Source organism: Sturnira hondurensis, unplaced genomic scaffold (assembly GCF_014824575.4).
Source record: "Sturnira hondurensis isolate 20B ecotype Veracruz unplaced genomic scaffold, ASM1482457v3 Scaffold0011512, whole genome shotgun sequence".
In the NCBI taxonomy this organism is placed as follows: domain Eukaryota; kingdom Metazoa; phylum Chordata; class Mammalia; order Chiroptera; family Phyllostomidae; genus Sturnira; species Sturnira hondurensis.
The window spans coordinates 604494-620329 of record NW_028084143.1 but is presented as its reverse complement, the minus strand read 5'-3'; the positions used below and the strand labels follow the sequence as shown (position 1 = coordinate 620329).

Here is a 15836-nt window from a genome sequence, read left to right as displayed (position 1 = left end):
GCCGGAAACAGGACTGTCCCCAAGAAAAAGAGGAAATGCTCTTCGAAGGAGCAGTCAGCCAGCAGTGGACCCAAAGCGGCCACTGGCAGCAGGAGCAGCAGCTCCAAGAAACAGAAAGAGCACCCGCAGCTGCTCTCCCAGGAAGACAAGAGTGGACAGTCCCCTGGTGGGTCTGTCCCCCGCATCCCAATAAAAACCAACTCACAAGAAAAAAAATACACATTCGCTCCAGGCGGCAGGACGTCTTGTGTCCGCACAGCAACTCCTCCTCTCGCGGTGCTTCCACGTCTTTCACCGCATGGCGGCTCTAGCGGCACCAGCCGCCGTCATCACGGCCGTATTTTTCTATTATCTTTTTTTTGTAAATTGGTGAGGAAACTGAGGCTCAAGGTCACAGAGCTCGGGAGGCAGATCCAGGCTTCTCTGCCCAGGGACACAGATTCTCAGCCCAAGCTCAAAAGCCTCGCTGTGCCAGGCCTGCAGGTAACGACCACATTTCCTTTCAGACACTCCGCTCGCTAGTCATACCTGAATCGAATCAAGCTGGTATTTCCACCTCACTCCAAACTATTCGGGTCCTGCTTGGTAAAAAGAGCAGCTCGGGGTATTCAGAGCCCCACTGCCTGTCTTCCACACTGGGCGAGGAGCTGGACCTCCCCCCGCACATGTAAACCCCAGAACCACCCTGTTCCCGAGGTAGGAACTGCCACTGTCCCCCAAACTGAGGCACATCCAAGCCCAGGATTGAGATGCAGTCAGACTGTCCCCAAACCCCAGTCCTGGGAGTCCGTGCTATCGAATTTGTACAAGTGACCGCTCATTCTGCAAAGAGCTTCCACGCACACTGCGAGAAGGGGAGGCCAGGCTTCCGGCGTCCTCTTGCGCATCTGGGGACACTGAGGCTCCAGTCCTCTTGCGCATCTGAGGACACTGAGGTTCGCAGATGGCAGGCAAGGGGCGTGTCTCAGGCTCCCCGGCAAGGGCACCAGGCAGCGCTCGCTCACTCCGAATCGCATTCCCTGCCGAAAGTCTCAGATTCTTTTGCACGTGTTTTAAGAGTGAGATACTGGTAGGAGACCTTCTGTCATTGTTGAAAGTCAACCACCACTTAATGTCAACACGGAGGGTCAACAGTGTGACCTGGCTCTGTCTTTCAGGCGCCCGGCGGTGGGCGTTACTATCGCCAAGTCGGAAGTGTGACATGAAATTGTTCTCAGAGCAGCCCTTGGGGGAGGTGCCGGCAGCACCTTCCTCATCCCACCCCAACCTCCCCTCTCCAGATCCGTGACCGGACTAAAGCGAGGCGGGCGTTCCCGGCCCCCCGGTGGCTCGGCACTGACCCAAACCGCGGCACGCCCCTGCCACCCTCCTCCACCACCCGGACAGCCAAGGGGGCGGGTCGGATGTCCGCTGTTTTCGAAAACTGCAGCTCGCCTGAGTCTCCACACGGTCCTCGGGGAGAGACCGGCCCAGCTAGGCGTGAGCTGGCGGTGCGGGACCCGACTCCTCTCCCAACCCGCGCGCCAAGGGTCCTGCCTCAGTTTCCTCGCCTCGGGAGGGTGCACTGAACCGGACCAGTTAATAGAGGCGCAGCCCAGACCGACACGGTTTCCAGAGGCGGGGCGCGCCCTCCCAGCCCGGACCTCCGCCCGCTGCGCCGCACTGACAGCGCCCCTACCTGCGCGCTGGCCCCCTCCGCCACCGGCCGGAGAGCCCTGGGAACCCCCGCCCGTCATGCGCCTCGCCGGCTCCTCCAGCTGTGCGGAGGTGCGCGGCTGCAGGCGCCCGAGGCCCGCGTGTGGGGGAGCGGGACGGGAAGTGGGGAGGGGGCTGGAGGGCAGGGCGGGCTCCTTCCGGCTCCCCAGCGGGGCGGGCAGCTTCCTCTCCAGCCTCAGCCCCTCGAGCGCTCACTCACACTCACACACACAGGCGCGCGCGCGCACACACACAGGCGCGCGCACCCACTCGCGCGCGCGGCAGGGGCGGGGCCGGCGGGCCCACAGCCTTCCCTGGCCCTCCGAAAGTTTGCTTTTCACTCTGTCCGGTTTCTGTACAATACAAGAGGGGAGGCGTGGTGGGAGCTGGTGTTTAGAGAAGGCGAGACCGGGAGGCCTTCCGGGTGGGTCTACCAGGGCGCCACCCAGATGTGTGGTTAGGGAAGTGACCAAAGGGTGGATGGAAGAGATGAAGGGGAGGAGAGGGACTCGTTTAGACAGATGGGAGAAATTAGGGAGAAGGCAGATAGCACTGGGAAAGAGATGGGTGGGTGCATTTCCAAAGTGAAATAGAAACCCAACTTTCTGCACCTTCTGGCAGCGCCGGCTATTCCTAGAGCTCCCGACGTGAGCATCGGGCAGTCCCAGGATGCAGGCAGTGGTCGGTGCCCAGCCCCTAGGCGGCTGACTCACCTTCACCGCTCCCCTTTGGTTCTTTCAAGGAGACTACTGGAGCAACCGCAGGTTGCGCCTGATAAACACCTGCACGTAAAACTAACAACATACAGTAAGTAGAGTGTGCCAAGAGCCAGAGGCCTGGCACAAAACCATACAAGTTCCAGGAGGGTTCGAGGGACTATGGTGCTGGAGGAGTGGGAACAATCTCCCCGGAACTGCAGGAAGCCCAGGGTCCTTCAAAAGGTGAGAACCTTGAGAGTGAAAACACAGGTGTGCATAGAGGTCCGTATGAGCATGGATGTGATGTGGGAGGAATATAAGGATGAATCAGGCTGAATTCACTGGTATTGACCACCGAGCAGGTCTGGATTTGGTGCTGTAGGTGAGGAAGTGCTCTTACAGTGTTGGGTTGGTTGACCGGAACACAGAGCAGAGCTCACACTGAGTGGGGTGGGAATGCCAGGCTGAGGCTGTGTGTTGCACAGGAATCGTCGGGGGCTTGGGGAGAGGGGCATGTTGGAGTGGATTTACCAGGTAAGGCCTTTTGGCCCACAGCAGGCGCCTCTCATCAGGACCCTGAGAAATAACTCTGCGGCCCAGCGTCCTTCACTCCTTCTCACTCTTCTCTGTAGGTCGGGAATTACAGTGGGAACCATGACCACTGAACTGGGATCCTTAAATGCACTGGGGATCACGGGCTCCCAGGGCAACAGGAACCAAACAATGGCCGAAGGCAAGGTGGGCTGGTTTCTGTAATGGACTGTGATGGACGCAGAGTCAGACAGCAGTCAGAATGGAGAGTGCGCAGACCTACACCTACGGCACCACAGTGTTCCTGGAAGTCAAGTAGGGGCAGAGTCTACTAGACTCTTCCTTGATCTGTGTAGGCAGAAGCCTTTTAGGTCAGGTGAACAAAAGCCCAACTTGAATTACCAACACAGAGAGACCCAGCTCTGTAATCAATGTCCAGCCTTAAGTCAGTTTATAGACCAAGAATTCTTTGAATGAAGATGTTGGTCCACTTGAGGAAGGACACGGCCCAAAATCTACACTGTTAATCTTTCTTCCGGAAGGACATGTGGCCTTTCATCAGGGTGATTGTGAATTGGAGAAAAGGAAATAGCCAGACTTTTCAGGGATTACTGGACACTGGCTCTGAAGCAACACTGATTCCAGGAGACTCGAAACATCACTGTGGCCCCCCAGTCAGAGCAGGGGCTTATGGAGGTCAGGTGGTTGATGGAGTTTTAACTCAGATCCATTGTGCCGTGGGCCCCTGCGCCCATCCTGTGGGTATTTCCCAGTTGCAGAATGCAGAGTTGGACAGACGTACTCAGCCACTGGCAGGATCCCCACCATGGTCCCCCAACCTGTGGAATGAGAGCTATTATGGCGGGGGAGACAAGGGGAGGCCACTACACCTGCCGCCACCTGGGAAAAGCGTTAACCGAAAGCAACACTGCATTCCAAGGGGGATTGAAGAGACCAGTGCCACCATCCAGGACTTGGAGGATGCAGGGTGGTGATTCCCCAGCACATCCCATTCCACTAGCCGGTGTGGCCCGTGCAGAAAACAGATGGGTCTTGGAAGATGACAGTGGATTATCAGAAACTTGACCACATGCCTGTTCCAATTGCAGCTGCAATAGCTGCTGTACTTTCGTTGTCCGAGCAAATTAGCACATCCCCTAGTACCTCATACACAGCTACTGGTCTGGCAAATGGTTTCTCCCCGTCCCCATTAGTAAATGCCACCAGGAGCAGCTTTCCTTCACCTGGCAAGACCAGCAAAGTACTGCCCGACATCAGGGGTACATCCACACTCCAGCCCTATGTCATAATCTAGTCGAGCAAGACTTTATTGCCTTCCCCACCACAAGACTTCACAGTGGCCCATCACAGTTGATGTTATGCTGTTTGGACCTAGTCAACAGGAAGTGGGGATTACTCCAGGCTGCCTGATGAACCATTTGCAAGCCAGAAAGTGTGAAATAAATATGACAAAAATCTGGGGGCCTTCCCGGTCAGCAGATCTTCTAGACACTGAGTGGGGTAAGGGAGCCTTTCTAAGGTCAAGGATAAGTCCTTGGATTTGGCCTTTCCTACAACCAAAAGAGGAGGCGCAACCTAATGGTCCTCTATGGGATTTTGTAGCTGCTCAAGCCCATTACATGCGACCTGAAACACTGCTGGTTCTGAGTGGGGCCCAGAACCAGAGGAGGCTCTGCAGCAAGCCCAGGCTGCCATTCAAGCTGCCCAGCTCCTAGGGTCATGTGACCCAGCAGACCTGGGGTGCCTGAAGCGTCAGCACTGGGAGAGATGCTGAGAGAGGCAGGCTTTGTCAGGCCCCTACAGTGAATCACATCGCAGGCCCCTAATATTCGGGAGCAGAGCCTCTCTGTGGATGACCACTCTCATGCTGAGAAACAGCCTTCACTCACTTTCACCGTGAGCGGCCATGTCACCACGCACCCTGAGCTGCCCATCACGAACTGGGTGATGCGTGACCCATGAGCCGTAAGGTTAGATATGTGTTTTGTTCTCACTGGAACTGACACTGTTGAGTACAGATTTCCTTTCTCTGTACGCAGTGTTTCTGCTGAAACTACTATCCGTGGACTTCGAGAATGCCTTGTCCACACAGCATTGCCTCTGATCAGGGAACTCACTTCACTGTGAACGAAATGTGGATAGACCCATATGCACAAAATTCACTAGTCTTGCCATGTTCTCTATTCTCCTGAAGCAACTGGCTCGACAGAACAATGGAACGGCCTTTTGAGGACTCCACTGCAGTGCCAGCTAGGTGGTCACACCTCGCAGGCCCGGGCAAGGTTCTCCAGGAGGCCCCACGTGCAGTCTCTGGAACCAGTGTCCCATGTATGCTGCTGTTTCTCCCAGAGCCACGACACAGAGGTCTGGGACCAAGGGACAGAGATGGGAATGGACCACTCACTACCAGCCCTCGTGATCCACTAACCAAAGTTGACCTTCCTGTTCCCATGAATTTATGTCCCACTGACCTACATGCGTTAGTTCCAAAGGGAGGATGCTCCCACCAGGCAATACAACAATGATTCCATTTCACCAGAAGCTCAGGCAGCCACCTGCCCCCCTCCCCCAGGCTCACCACCAGAGGCTTCTCCGCACCCCACCCTTCGGAAGAGGAAGCAGACACCCTGTGGCATCAACCTTCCATAGAGTTGTACAGCTGCCCTTTCCGTGGTCCTACTCGAACCGGGGACATGCACAGCTCCCAGGGTCTCTGCAAACCAGCTGACTCACCCAGGCCCTCCTGGCTGAAGACCTTTCTCAGGTTCTTCAACTCCCCTTCCTGGATATTTGCTTCTCCAACATTAGCCACAGTTGCATAAGGTCTAATTTCTAGAACATATTCCTAATTCCATAACACTCTCAGCGGTTCTGCTCCTCCAACTGAACCCTCACTTAAAAGCCCACTGATTCCGAATCTCTGTTATCAGAACTACAGAAGTCTCCCTTTAGTTTTAGGACACCTTTCTCATTCCGACACAAATGCTGCATTAGTTAGGACTCAGCTGCATCTAAGTAAAACCAATATACTCCAACTCAAGTAAAAAGAATTTTCATGAGGAGGCAGGAGGAATTTCACAGAGTCAAAAGACATAACGAAACTGGTCCTCTGGAAAGACAAGAGCCAACTTCTGAAACGCCAGCAGGACCTTGGTGATTTCTCTCCTCCCGGATTCTTTCTGCACATCTGCTCCCCACTGCTCCGGAGTCCACACGTGCCCGAGCCAGGCACCTGGGTAGCCTGACCCTGGTGGAGCCGATGCTAGCTCAGAGGGGGAGATCCTGATTGGCCCGGAGTCTATTCTAATGCTCTGGGAGGGAGATCCTGATTGGCCCAGAGTCGATCAGGAGCCCTCCTCTCATGCCGTGGAGAAAATGAGGCTGCATAGGCACTTAGGAGAAATACGGCCCCTGGAAACCACCCCTGAACGGGAGGATGAGGGGCAGGTAGTGGACCAATGCATGCTGCACAACCAACCCCAAATATGTCTACTTTAAATGTCATCATGAGGGTCAGGCGCCAGGTGTCCTGCTACTTATGGCCCCCAAAATGACACCTTTAGTTCTGCTCTGCTTTTAACACCATTCCTCTCCTGGCTGTTACCCAGCAGTTCTTGCTGTGGACTCCAGGTCTGCATATGGAGATGTTCGAAGGGCATCTGTGGGACCGGGAACAGAGCAAGGGATGAGGGATCATTGTTCTATCAGTATTTTTATTGCATTGATCAGGGTTACATTGGTTAATAAGATTATGTATTAATTCTGTATTAATAAAATGATTCATCATCTGTATATTGTTTTGTATGTTTACCACCCAAAATCATGCCTCTTCCCATCACCCTTTACCCCCCTTTACCCTCTTCCACCTGCCCGCACCCCCATTCCCTCTGGTAATGACCCTACTTCGTCTATGAAAGACAAAGGTTTTTTGTTTCATTTTTGGGCTTGTAGTGTTTTTTTGTTTGTTTGTTTGTTTGTTTTGCTTAATCCCTTTAAGGGATTACTTTTCACCCAGCCTCCCTACCCACTCCCCTCTGACAACTGGCAGTCTTTTCTATTTTGTTTGTTAGTGTACTTTGTTCATTAGATTCCACACAGAAGTGAGATCATATGGTACTTGTCTTCCTCAACTGGCTTATTTCACTGAGCATAATGCTCTCCAGGTCCATCCATGTTGTCGCAAAAGGTAAGATGTCCTTCTTTTTTTATGGCTGTGTAGTATTCCATTGTGTAAACCTACCACAGCTTTTTTTATCCACTCACCTATTTTGGGACACTTGGGCTGCTTCCAAATCTTGGCTATCACTATTTTTAACTTAAAATTTTCACAAGCGTTTCCTCATGAATGCTTCCAAAATCTTCCTGAGGCCAGCAGTGGAGAAATGCCACAGAGGCCAGCACAACCCGAGGCTGTAGCAGAGTGAGCAATCGGCCTTCTCTGCTGGAATCACGCACATCTACACAGTCCACTCACGCAGACAATAAACATTACATGCCGTAAGTGTGCATTTGTAGCAAGAAGCTAGGAGTTCAGAGGGGGAAATATATAACTTCGTTGCCAAGACAGTGAACTTCAAAAATTGTGTTGAAGAATATGAAAATCTCTTCAAAGTTTGCTAATAATAGCTAATGTTTATTGGGCACTTACTATAATGCCAGACATCATTCTACACAATTTAAGTTTGTTAACTTATTTCACTTTTTGAAAGATTTTATTTATTTATTTCTAGAGAGAGGGGAAGGGAGGGAGGAAAAGAGGGAGAGAAACATCGGTGTGAGAGAGAAACATCGGTCAGTGGCCTCTCACACGTGCCCAACCCGGGACCTGGCCCACAACCCAGGCATGTACCCTGACGGGGAATTGAACCGGTGGCCTTCTGGTTTGCAGAAGGATGCCCAACCCACTGAGCCACACCAGTCAAAGCAAACTTACTCCACTTTTGCAAAAACCCATTATCACACCCTTTATCAGGCTAGAAAACTGGGGCCCACAGAGGTTAGAACTTAGCCAAGTGGCACAGGAGGGATTTGAACCAGGCAGTCTGGTTAGAGTCCCCATTCCTAACCACGATGATAATCTCTTTCACCTGACAAAAAAGTGGCATTTTCTGATGCCTGATACAAACTATCTCTCTCCTCTCATATAATGAGACTACACTCAGGTAATAAGTTATTCCTCCTGCTGCAGGTCCACACACAAATACAACTTCCATCAATTTCACCCCTGGACTAAGAGAAGGTTGAATAAGACAATCACGCCTTCTATGTCAGTATCGTATCTGTTACTTCCCCTTCCAGATGGTAAGCTCGGTGAGGGTAGACGCCATGCCTTGTTCATCCCTGCAAACTTGGGCCCGAGACCTACTAGAATGAGTGTTCTAAGTTGGGATTCCGATACTGGACAGGCCAGTTGATTTATCCCCCAAGTCTCCGGCAAATTCATGGCCATGATAGATGGTCACGAGAATTCCTATCAAGTTACACAGCTAGAGCTAAAGAGGAAATATTCTCATTGAGAACAATAACAATGCTTAAACAATTCTGGGAAATTTAATTGTCTGAAGATCTTTTCTCTAAGAAAAATAAACTTGAATGAATTGGAGAGAAGAAATCTGTCTTAAACCCAGGAAATAACATTGGACAACATGAAGACAGTCATTTGTTCATGCCTAGAAATAGGAAGTGGGTTCGGGTTCAGATACCATCAGATCATGGTCATGCCAACGGATGTTATCATAGTTTTAGGCTAAATATACAATATCAATAACCTTCTTTTGGCAGCCCAGATAGTGTCTAAAAGCTCCAGCAGCGAGATAATACATGGGAGAGTGTGGGCGTTCGTTCCAGACGTGACCTGGAGCTCATCTCTCTCTGCCAGTCGTCGGTGCCTGCATTCCTGATCTGGCATTCCAGATAGGTCTGCGGGGCCCAACAGCCAAAGCCCTGGAGGAAGGGCGCCTTCGTTTTGTTCTGCATTAAGATCCACCACTCAGTGCATTTTCCGCCCCTGCTTGCCTTGGTTTGCTGCAAACAATGTAGGGATGCTAATCCCACTGACAAGAATCTCTCCACTCAGAGGCCCATGCACAATTAAATTATTCAATGTGGGAGAGCTAACACGTGTCCCTACCCTTGCTGCTCCCCGCTTTGAATAAATAGACTCTGTTCTCGGTAGAAAGTCAGTATATACACCTATTCCAACTTCCAGCCAGTAAGGGACACATGTGCCCCTCCCACGGACTCTCATTAGTCCATGAGTTTCGCCCTTCAGCCCAATGATCGAGCCTCCCCCTCATCTCCCCTTCACGTGGACCCCGACCCTGGCAGACAACTCTGTTGCTCTCCAAGTTCTCCGTGTACACAGGGGACAACATTAATCAGCATAAGAATGAGGGGCAGTCTCATTGCCATCAAAAAGCTCCGCAACTTCTGCCGTGTACCCGTTCTCTCAGAGCTGACTTCCAGGCCGTCTGATCTGCACACACTCCCAGCTCCCCTTTTCCCACCGGGAGAAAGGCGACCCCCGCAAACCGATTCCCATGCAGCCAGCAAGGGCTTGTAAATGCCCCAGTTCAACAGGGACACACACAGTAGTAGAGAACACAGCTTAGCAAATTTCCGGCGGCCGTGCATGCAAAACTGTCCAAAGCCATGAGCCGTCTCAGCACTAAAGGCCTGGAGTTCAGCCACCCCCCGGTGTTTTCCCAGGGAGCCCTTCCTCTCTGCGTGCTTCCCAGAGTCGATAAAACATGTTCTTTAAACTCATTTATTGATTTTTTTTTTTTTAGAAAGAGGAAGGGAGAGAGGAATGTCAGTGTGAGAGGGAAACGTTGACCGGATGCCTCCCGCACCTGCCCTGACAGGGGATCAAACCCACATCCTAGGTATGTGCCCTGACCCCACAGACCCCTGGTGTGTGGATGACGCTCCAACCACCTGAGCCACCCGCCAGGGCCCTACAGTTAGTGGTCACATCTCTGTAAGGCTAATCCTGGGGAAGAAAGGTGCACGCCATTTAGCCCGTTTGAAATGTGAACCCCCAAATAATTGAGGATTCTTTCTTCAATGATATGGGTATATTGGGGGTACAGGTTGCTTTATTTCCTTAGTTCCTTCTTTGAAAACCAGAAGGAAACCAGATGAGTGGCTTTTAGACTACTAGATTTCACAGGTTTTGGTAAAAAAAAATTTTTTTCAATAACAGGGTTAGATATATAATATTACTAACACTCTATTTTGCCAAGTAAATTTGTTAAAACTTTTACCAACTTCCTTCACCACTATTTCATAAAGAATGCCTTTTGACCTCAAAAAAATAAAAACCACATGGTAACAGGACAAAGGGCACTCCCCTACATGAAATGAATTTTCGCTTTTTGAAAATTACTGTGTCCTATGCTTTCTCCTCCTTTTGCCTTGACTTGGTGAAACGTCCAGGTCGGTGGGACCAGCGGGCTCTCAGGGCCGACGGGACAGCCTCTGAGGCCAGGACCACGCAGCCTCTTCTGTGTGCAGTGCCCAGGTTCACAGCAATAAACCCATGGCAATGAGGAGACTTTGTGTTCCGAAACTGTTTGCCTGTTTGTCAGGCACAAACCTTCATAAGGTTTCGAACTTTGAATTTAGGCTTTCAGAGGACAAGACTAGGACACAGTGGGGAACTAGACCTCACCTACCAGTCATCACAGTGGCAGCCCCCAAATATGCCTGCGCGGCTGCCCCCCAGGTCCTCAGGGGAATGCCCTGCCCTGACCGGGGCAGTCAGCTGGCCAGTGGAATGTGAGCAGCAGTGATACGTGGCACGGCCGTCACATCTGGTGGAAGCTCTAGAAGCCTGATGCACGCCTTTCTTGTGATGCCTCCCCAGTGTACGTCCTGAGAGGGAGCCTCTCCTTGCCTTGTCACGGGAGTGACCCCTGACCCCTGTGGGGCTATGGTCCCCTGTAAACCTCTGTAGAAGATAAAGCATGAGCAAAAAAAACCCAAACAAACAACTTATGTGAATGCAGCTATTGAGCTGTGGATATCACCTGTCGCCAGAGGCTAGCCTAGCTCGTTGCACGGAGCACCCCAAAGCTCTCCAATTCTGGAAGCCAATTACCTGAATGGGAATAGCACCTGTCCGATCGTGAGTGTGGAGCCAAGAGCTGTCTGCAGACTGTCCCTGGCAATGCTCACATTCTTCAGTTGCGTGCATTCCCCAAAGTTCTGACTGAATTCTTTCTAGAAGGAGCAAGGTGTCCCTGCAACGTGAAAGCTAAGCTGCAGTGATGGTGTGAGCCCACGAGAACAGCCTCATGACAGCACTGGGGAGGGGAGGTTCTGCAGGGCAGAGCCCCCCACCAGGGACCTGCTTCCTCTGGGCTCAAAAGAGAGGGTGAAAGGAACTTCTGGTCTGGCATCACAGTGTTTAAGGGCTTCAAGCAGATCTCCTAAAAAAAGGGGAAGGGACGGCCTGTCCAGGTAGCTCAGTTCTTAGAGCATCATCCCAGTATACCGAAGTTGTGGGTTCGATCCCCCGTCAGGGCACAAATAAGAGTCAACCAATGAATGCATATATAAGTGGGACAACAAATCTCTCTCTCTTTCTCTCTCTCTCTCCTTCCTTGCCTCCCTTCCTCCCTCTCTCTAAAAAAAAATCAATCAAACAATAAATTTTTTTCAAATCTACCTTGCTTTTAAAAAAAGGAAGAGTGGACCCTTCCTACTTTCATCCATCCTGCGTCCGGGGGGAAGGACATGAGGCCTGGAGAAGCTGGGTTGGTCCGTGAAGACAAGGGCCCCAGCCTAGGAAATGGCAGCGCAGAGAAGGGGGGTCCATCGGGGGCCTGACGGTTTCATGGTGTTGCCATGCCAGCCCTTCGTTCAGATTTCCTCTACGCACGGAGGAAAGCTGTTATCTTGTTTTGCGTTACTGGTAGTTTGCTTTTTTAATATAAGGCCAAGTCTAACTCTAAACTATTATACACCATAAGTTATTTTAATCATTTGAAAAACAATGTCTCGTTCTTTTCAAATTTCTGTGTTTAAAATTTTCATAACTTAAAAAATAATGTATATGATTTACTTTAAAAGAAATGTGATCTTATTAAGGAGATGTATTTTTCTTTAATCCTCAACTCCAGGATATTTCCATTGGTTTTATTTTAGAGAGAGAGGAAAGGGGGGAAGAGAGAGAGAGAGAGAGAGGAAACATCCATCAGATGCCTCCCACTGGGGCCCCAACCAGGATCGAACCTGCAACCTTCTGGAATACAGGGTGAGCTTCCACTCCCTGAGACACCCAGCCAGGGTGTAGAAGTATCTTCTTTATTACAGGGTAAACAGTCGGAGTGTGGAACCTACGGATGTGTGAAATGGAGCAGGAGGGGAGGAGGCCCCAAGAAGGATTTCCTGCTGGGGAGGCGGAGAAGAGGATGGGACTCAGAAGCCCCCATTACAGTGTGATGGTCCTGGGAACCCGAGGTGTAGGGCAAGTCCCCAGGAGGAGGAGGGTGACTGCAGACCTGGTGATGATCACTGGGAATAGCTTCCAATTTCTCCCTGGTCCTGAGCCACCTTCCACTACCCACCCGTGGGGGCTGCCTGGGGATTGATAGTTGACTTTCTAACCACCCAAGTTCACGCAGAACTGCCAGTCTGCAGCTGCCCGCCCCCTATAAAAGCAACTGTGTGTAAGTTCCACAGCCAGGCAGATGTTCAAAAATTATCTGTGTAGCCCTGGCTGGTGTGGCTCAATGGATAGAGTGCCGGCCTGTGAACCAAAAGGTTGCCGTTTGGATACCTAGGCATGCTCCCTGACTGGGTTACGGGCCAGGTCCCCAGTTGGGGGCATGTGAGAGGTAACCAATTGATGTTTCTCTCCCTCTTTTTCTCCCTCCCTTCCTCCTCTCTAAAAAAATAAAACAAAATCTTTAAAAAAATCTGTGTAAAAGATTCCTGACATTCAGACATTTATGCATAACTTTGACCTAGTGTAGTTGGAGTGCTTGGCATGTAGTGACTGTCAATCATTGGGAGTTTCTACCTTCCCTTTGCCTAGTCTGCTGTGATCCATGACACTGCCCCAGCTGAGAAATGGGAGGGTCCAGTGGAAGTTTACTCACAGAGCTACAAGGAGACTTTTTATTTATTTGTTTGTTTGTTTGTTTGTTTGTTTTTAGAGGGGAAGGGAAGGAGAGAGGGAGAGAAACATCAATGTATGGTTGCCTCTCCTGCAACCCCTGTTGGGAACTGGCCTGCAACCCAGGCATGTGCCCTGACTGGGAATTGAACTTTGATCCTTTGCTTCGCAGGCCTGCACTCAATCCACTGAGCTACACCAGCCAGGACCTACAAGGAGACTTTACCATTATCAGCAAGACATTTCGATCTGTTTATTCTTCCAAGGAAGTCAAGGAAGACTTACGGGGAAACGACACTGACCCAGCCAGCCCTATCGGAGGACCATTGCTAGGCTTCATGGCTACATTTTTTTTTAAGAAAGGGCATTACTTCACTCCTGTAGCATCTGCCAGGAGCCACACAAGGCCCTGAGCACCCACGAAAGCCTTGAACGCAGGGCAGGCTCACTGACAGGCCCGGCTGCTTCTCTGGCCCATGGCCAAGGCCAGGAGCTCATCCGAAGGCTCTCCTCCTGGGCCCTGGAAACAGCAGAGTGGCACCCCATGATCAGACCACAGGCCTCCCCAGCAACGCTGCCGGCAGCTCTGACCCACCAAGAAGACTGTTCCCAACCCAGAGGCTTCCCGCCTCCCGGCTCGGTAAAGCGGACTGGGAAGCCCCCGAGATGTGCAGGAAACTGAGGTTCCGGGAGCAATGCCTGAGCACCTCGGAGTGCTCACTGCTGCCCAGCGCAGACATGGCCAACAACCAGCCAGCAGTATGTACTTAGCACCCACTGGATGCACAGTCCAGAGCCAGGCACTGGGGGAGACAGCAGGCCGCTGCGGGGCAGGAGGGAGGGATGAACAGGGGATGGGGGCACAGGCGGAATTTAGGGCAGTAAAACTGTCCCGAATGATACTGCAGTGGTGGACACAGCGTTACTCATTTGTCAAAACCCAGAGAACGTACAGCACCAAGAGTAACAAAAACATTGACTGTGGACATCGGTTAATACTGACGTATCAACACCGGCTCACCAATCGCAACAAATGTCCACAGCAACCCACGATGTTAACAACAAGGAAACTGTTGGGGGCCGACTCTATGGGAACTCTACTTTCTGTTCTGTTTTTCTGCAAACCGAAAACTGCTGTAACAGATGAAATTCACTAATTTCTAATGTTTTAGTGGGCTGCTGGGAGAGAAGAGATGGGCCCGCACAGAACAGACAGTGCTGGGGGGGGGCGAGGGAGGTGGCGGTGAGCAAGCTTATATGGCGACAAGTGCCACCATTTCTTCCACTTGTTGCCATTCTTGGCATTTTAAACTCTAAGACCATTAGTGTTACAGCAGGGAGGGCCAACTAAGAATAAGCCTAGAACCCTGGCTGGGTGGCTCAGTTGATTGGAACACCGTCCTGTGCACCAGAATGTTGTGGGTTCGATCCTTGCTCGGGGCATATGCCCAGGTTGGGGGCTCCATCCCCAGTCAGGGTGCGTGCAGGAGGCAACTGATGGGGGTTTCTCTCACATTGACATTCCTCTTCCTCTCTCAAATCAATACACACATCCTCGGGGGAGGATTTTTTGAAAGAGTCTATATAGAATTGGTTTGAAAGCTACCAAGGGCTGTATGTATCGAAATCAGTTAAGTCAGCATGTCGTTTTTAACCCTAGCTGGGGGGAAAACATCAAGGAGGAAATGAGAGCCATCAGAGGGAGATAAGGAGGCGAACACATCTGCCAGTTTGAGCAGAGAGCTCGACCACAGTGCCCGCTCGGCAGTGGCGACACACTCAGTGGCAGTGGGCAGAGACTGAAGCTCCACTCCCATGGTGCCCCTGAGAGGGACAGAAAACGCGTGAGGTGTGAGCTGTTCCCGCCAGGCCACCCGGGGAAGAGAACAGTCCTGTATCACGTGTGCCTGGGGACCTGAGGTTCGAGCCCTGGGATCCACACCTGCCGTCAGGTCAGGAACGCAGCTGTGTCCTCGAGCGTGAGCCAGGCACCTCGATGGATGGCCAGGCCCTGCTCCACCTGGGCACCCAGGCATCTGCGCAGTGCGGCGGGGGGGAGTCCTGGTGTGCCCAGCCGGTAATCCTCTTGTGTCCTGGGGCTTAAGGAGCAGAAGCTCTTCACCCTTGTTCCTTCTAAGCAAAACTGAAAGCTGCTGTTCTCTGGGACAGCAAGAAGACAGACAGACAGACAGCTGAGGGGCCATGGAACGATGTGTCATGATTCTAAACAGCAGCTGACATTTATTTGTATGTCCCGGGGGCCTCAAAGCACCTTCCCATACTTTAGCTGTTTCGGTGATTACAACAACCATATGAGAAAGCAGGAGGGAATCATTCCAGTTTTCCTCTAAAAAATAAAAAGAAAGAAACGGCAGCACTGAGAGTTGTCCACAATCCCGGTTGGTAAGTGGTGGAATATCCACGAGTCCCGGGGTCCCCAAAGCACTCTCTGCAGGCGAATAAGGTCCAGGCTCTGCCTGTGGGAAGGTCTTAGCCCTTGGGAGTATCCACAGGGCCACATAAATCAAGTGAGTGAGAAGCTCAGGGCACACAGAAAAGCACCACCACGGGCTCCGGTGGCTGGCAAAGTTCTCCTAAAAGAGGGAGAGCAGAGCGGGCCTCCCGGGCACAGGGAAGAGAGAGAGCAGAGCCAGGCAGCTTGTCGGCCGCAACCGCCTGAGGCCGAACACTCACCAGGTGAGGATTCCCGAGCAGCAGTTTAGGAGATTAAGGCCAGATTGTGAGGGCCTTGAATGCCAGGACTAGGA

The 15836-nt window shown here is 51.7% G+C and overlaps 1 protein-coding gene across 1 annotated transcript in view; it reads right to left on the bottom strand.

Moving 5' to 3' along the window:
• Nucleotides 1-1890, bottom strand: part of DISC1 (DISC1 scaffold protein) — a 269744-nt gene extending 267854 nt beyond the window's left edge. The window contains exon 1 of the mRNA XM_037060247.1: nucleotides 1679-1890. Within this exon, the coding sequence (XP_036916142.1) occupies nucleotides 1679-1736 (58 nt within the window). The 5' untranslated portion in view covers nucleotides 1737-1890. The remainder of the gene's footprint in view (nucleotides 1-1678) is intronic.
• Nucleotides 1891-15836: the final 13946 nt, after the last annotated feature.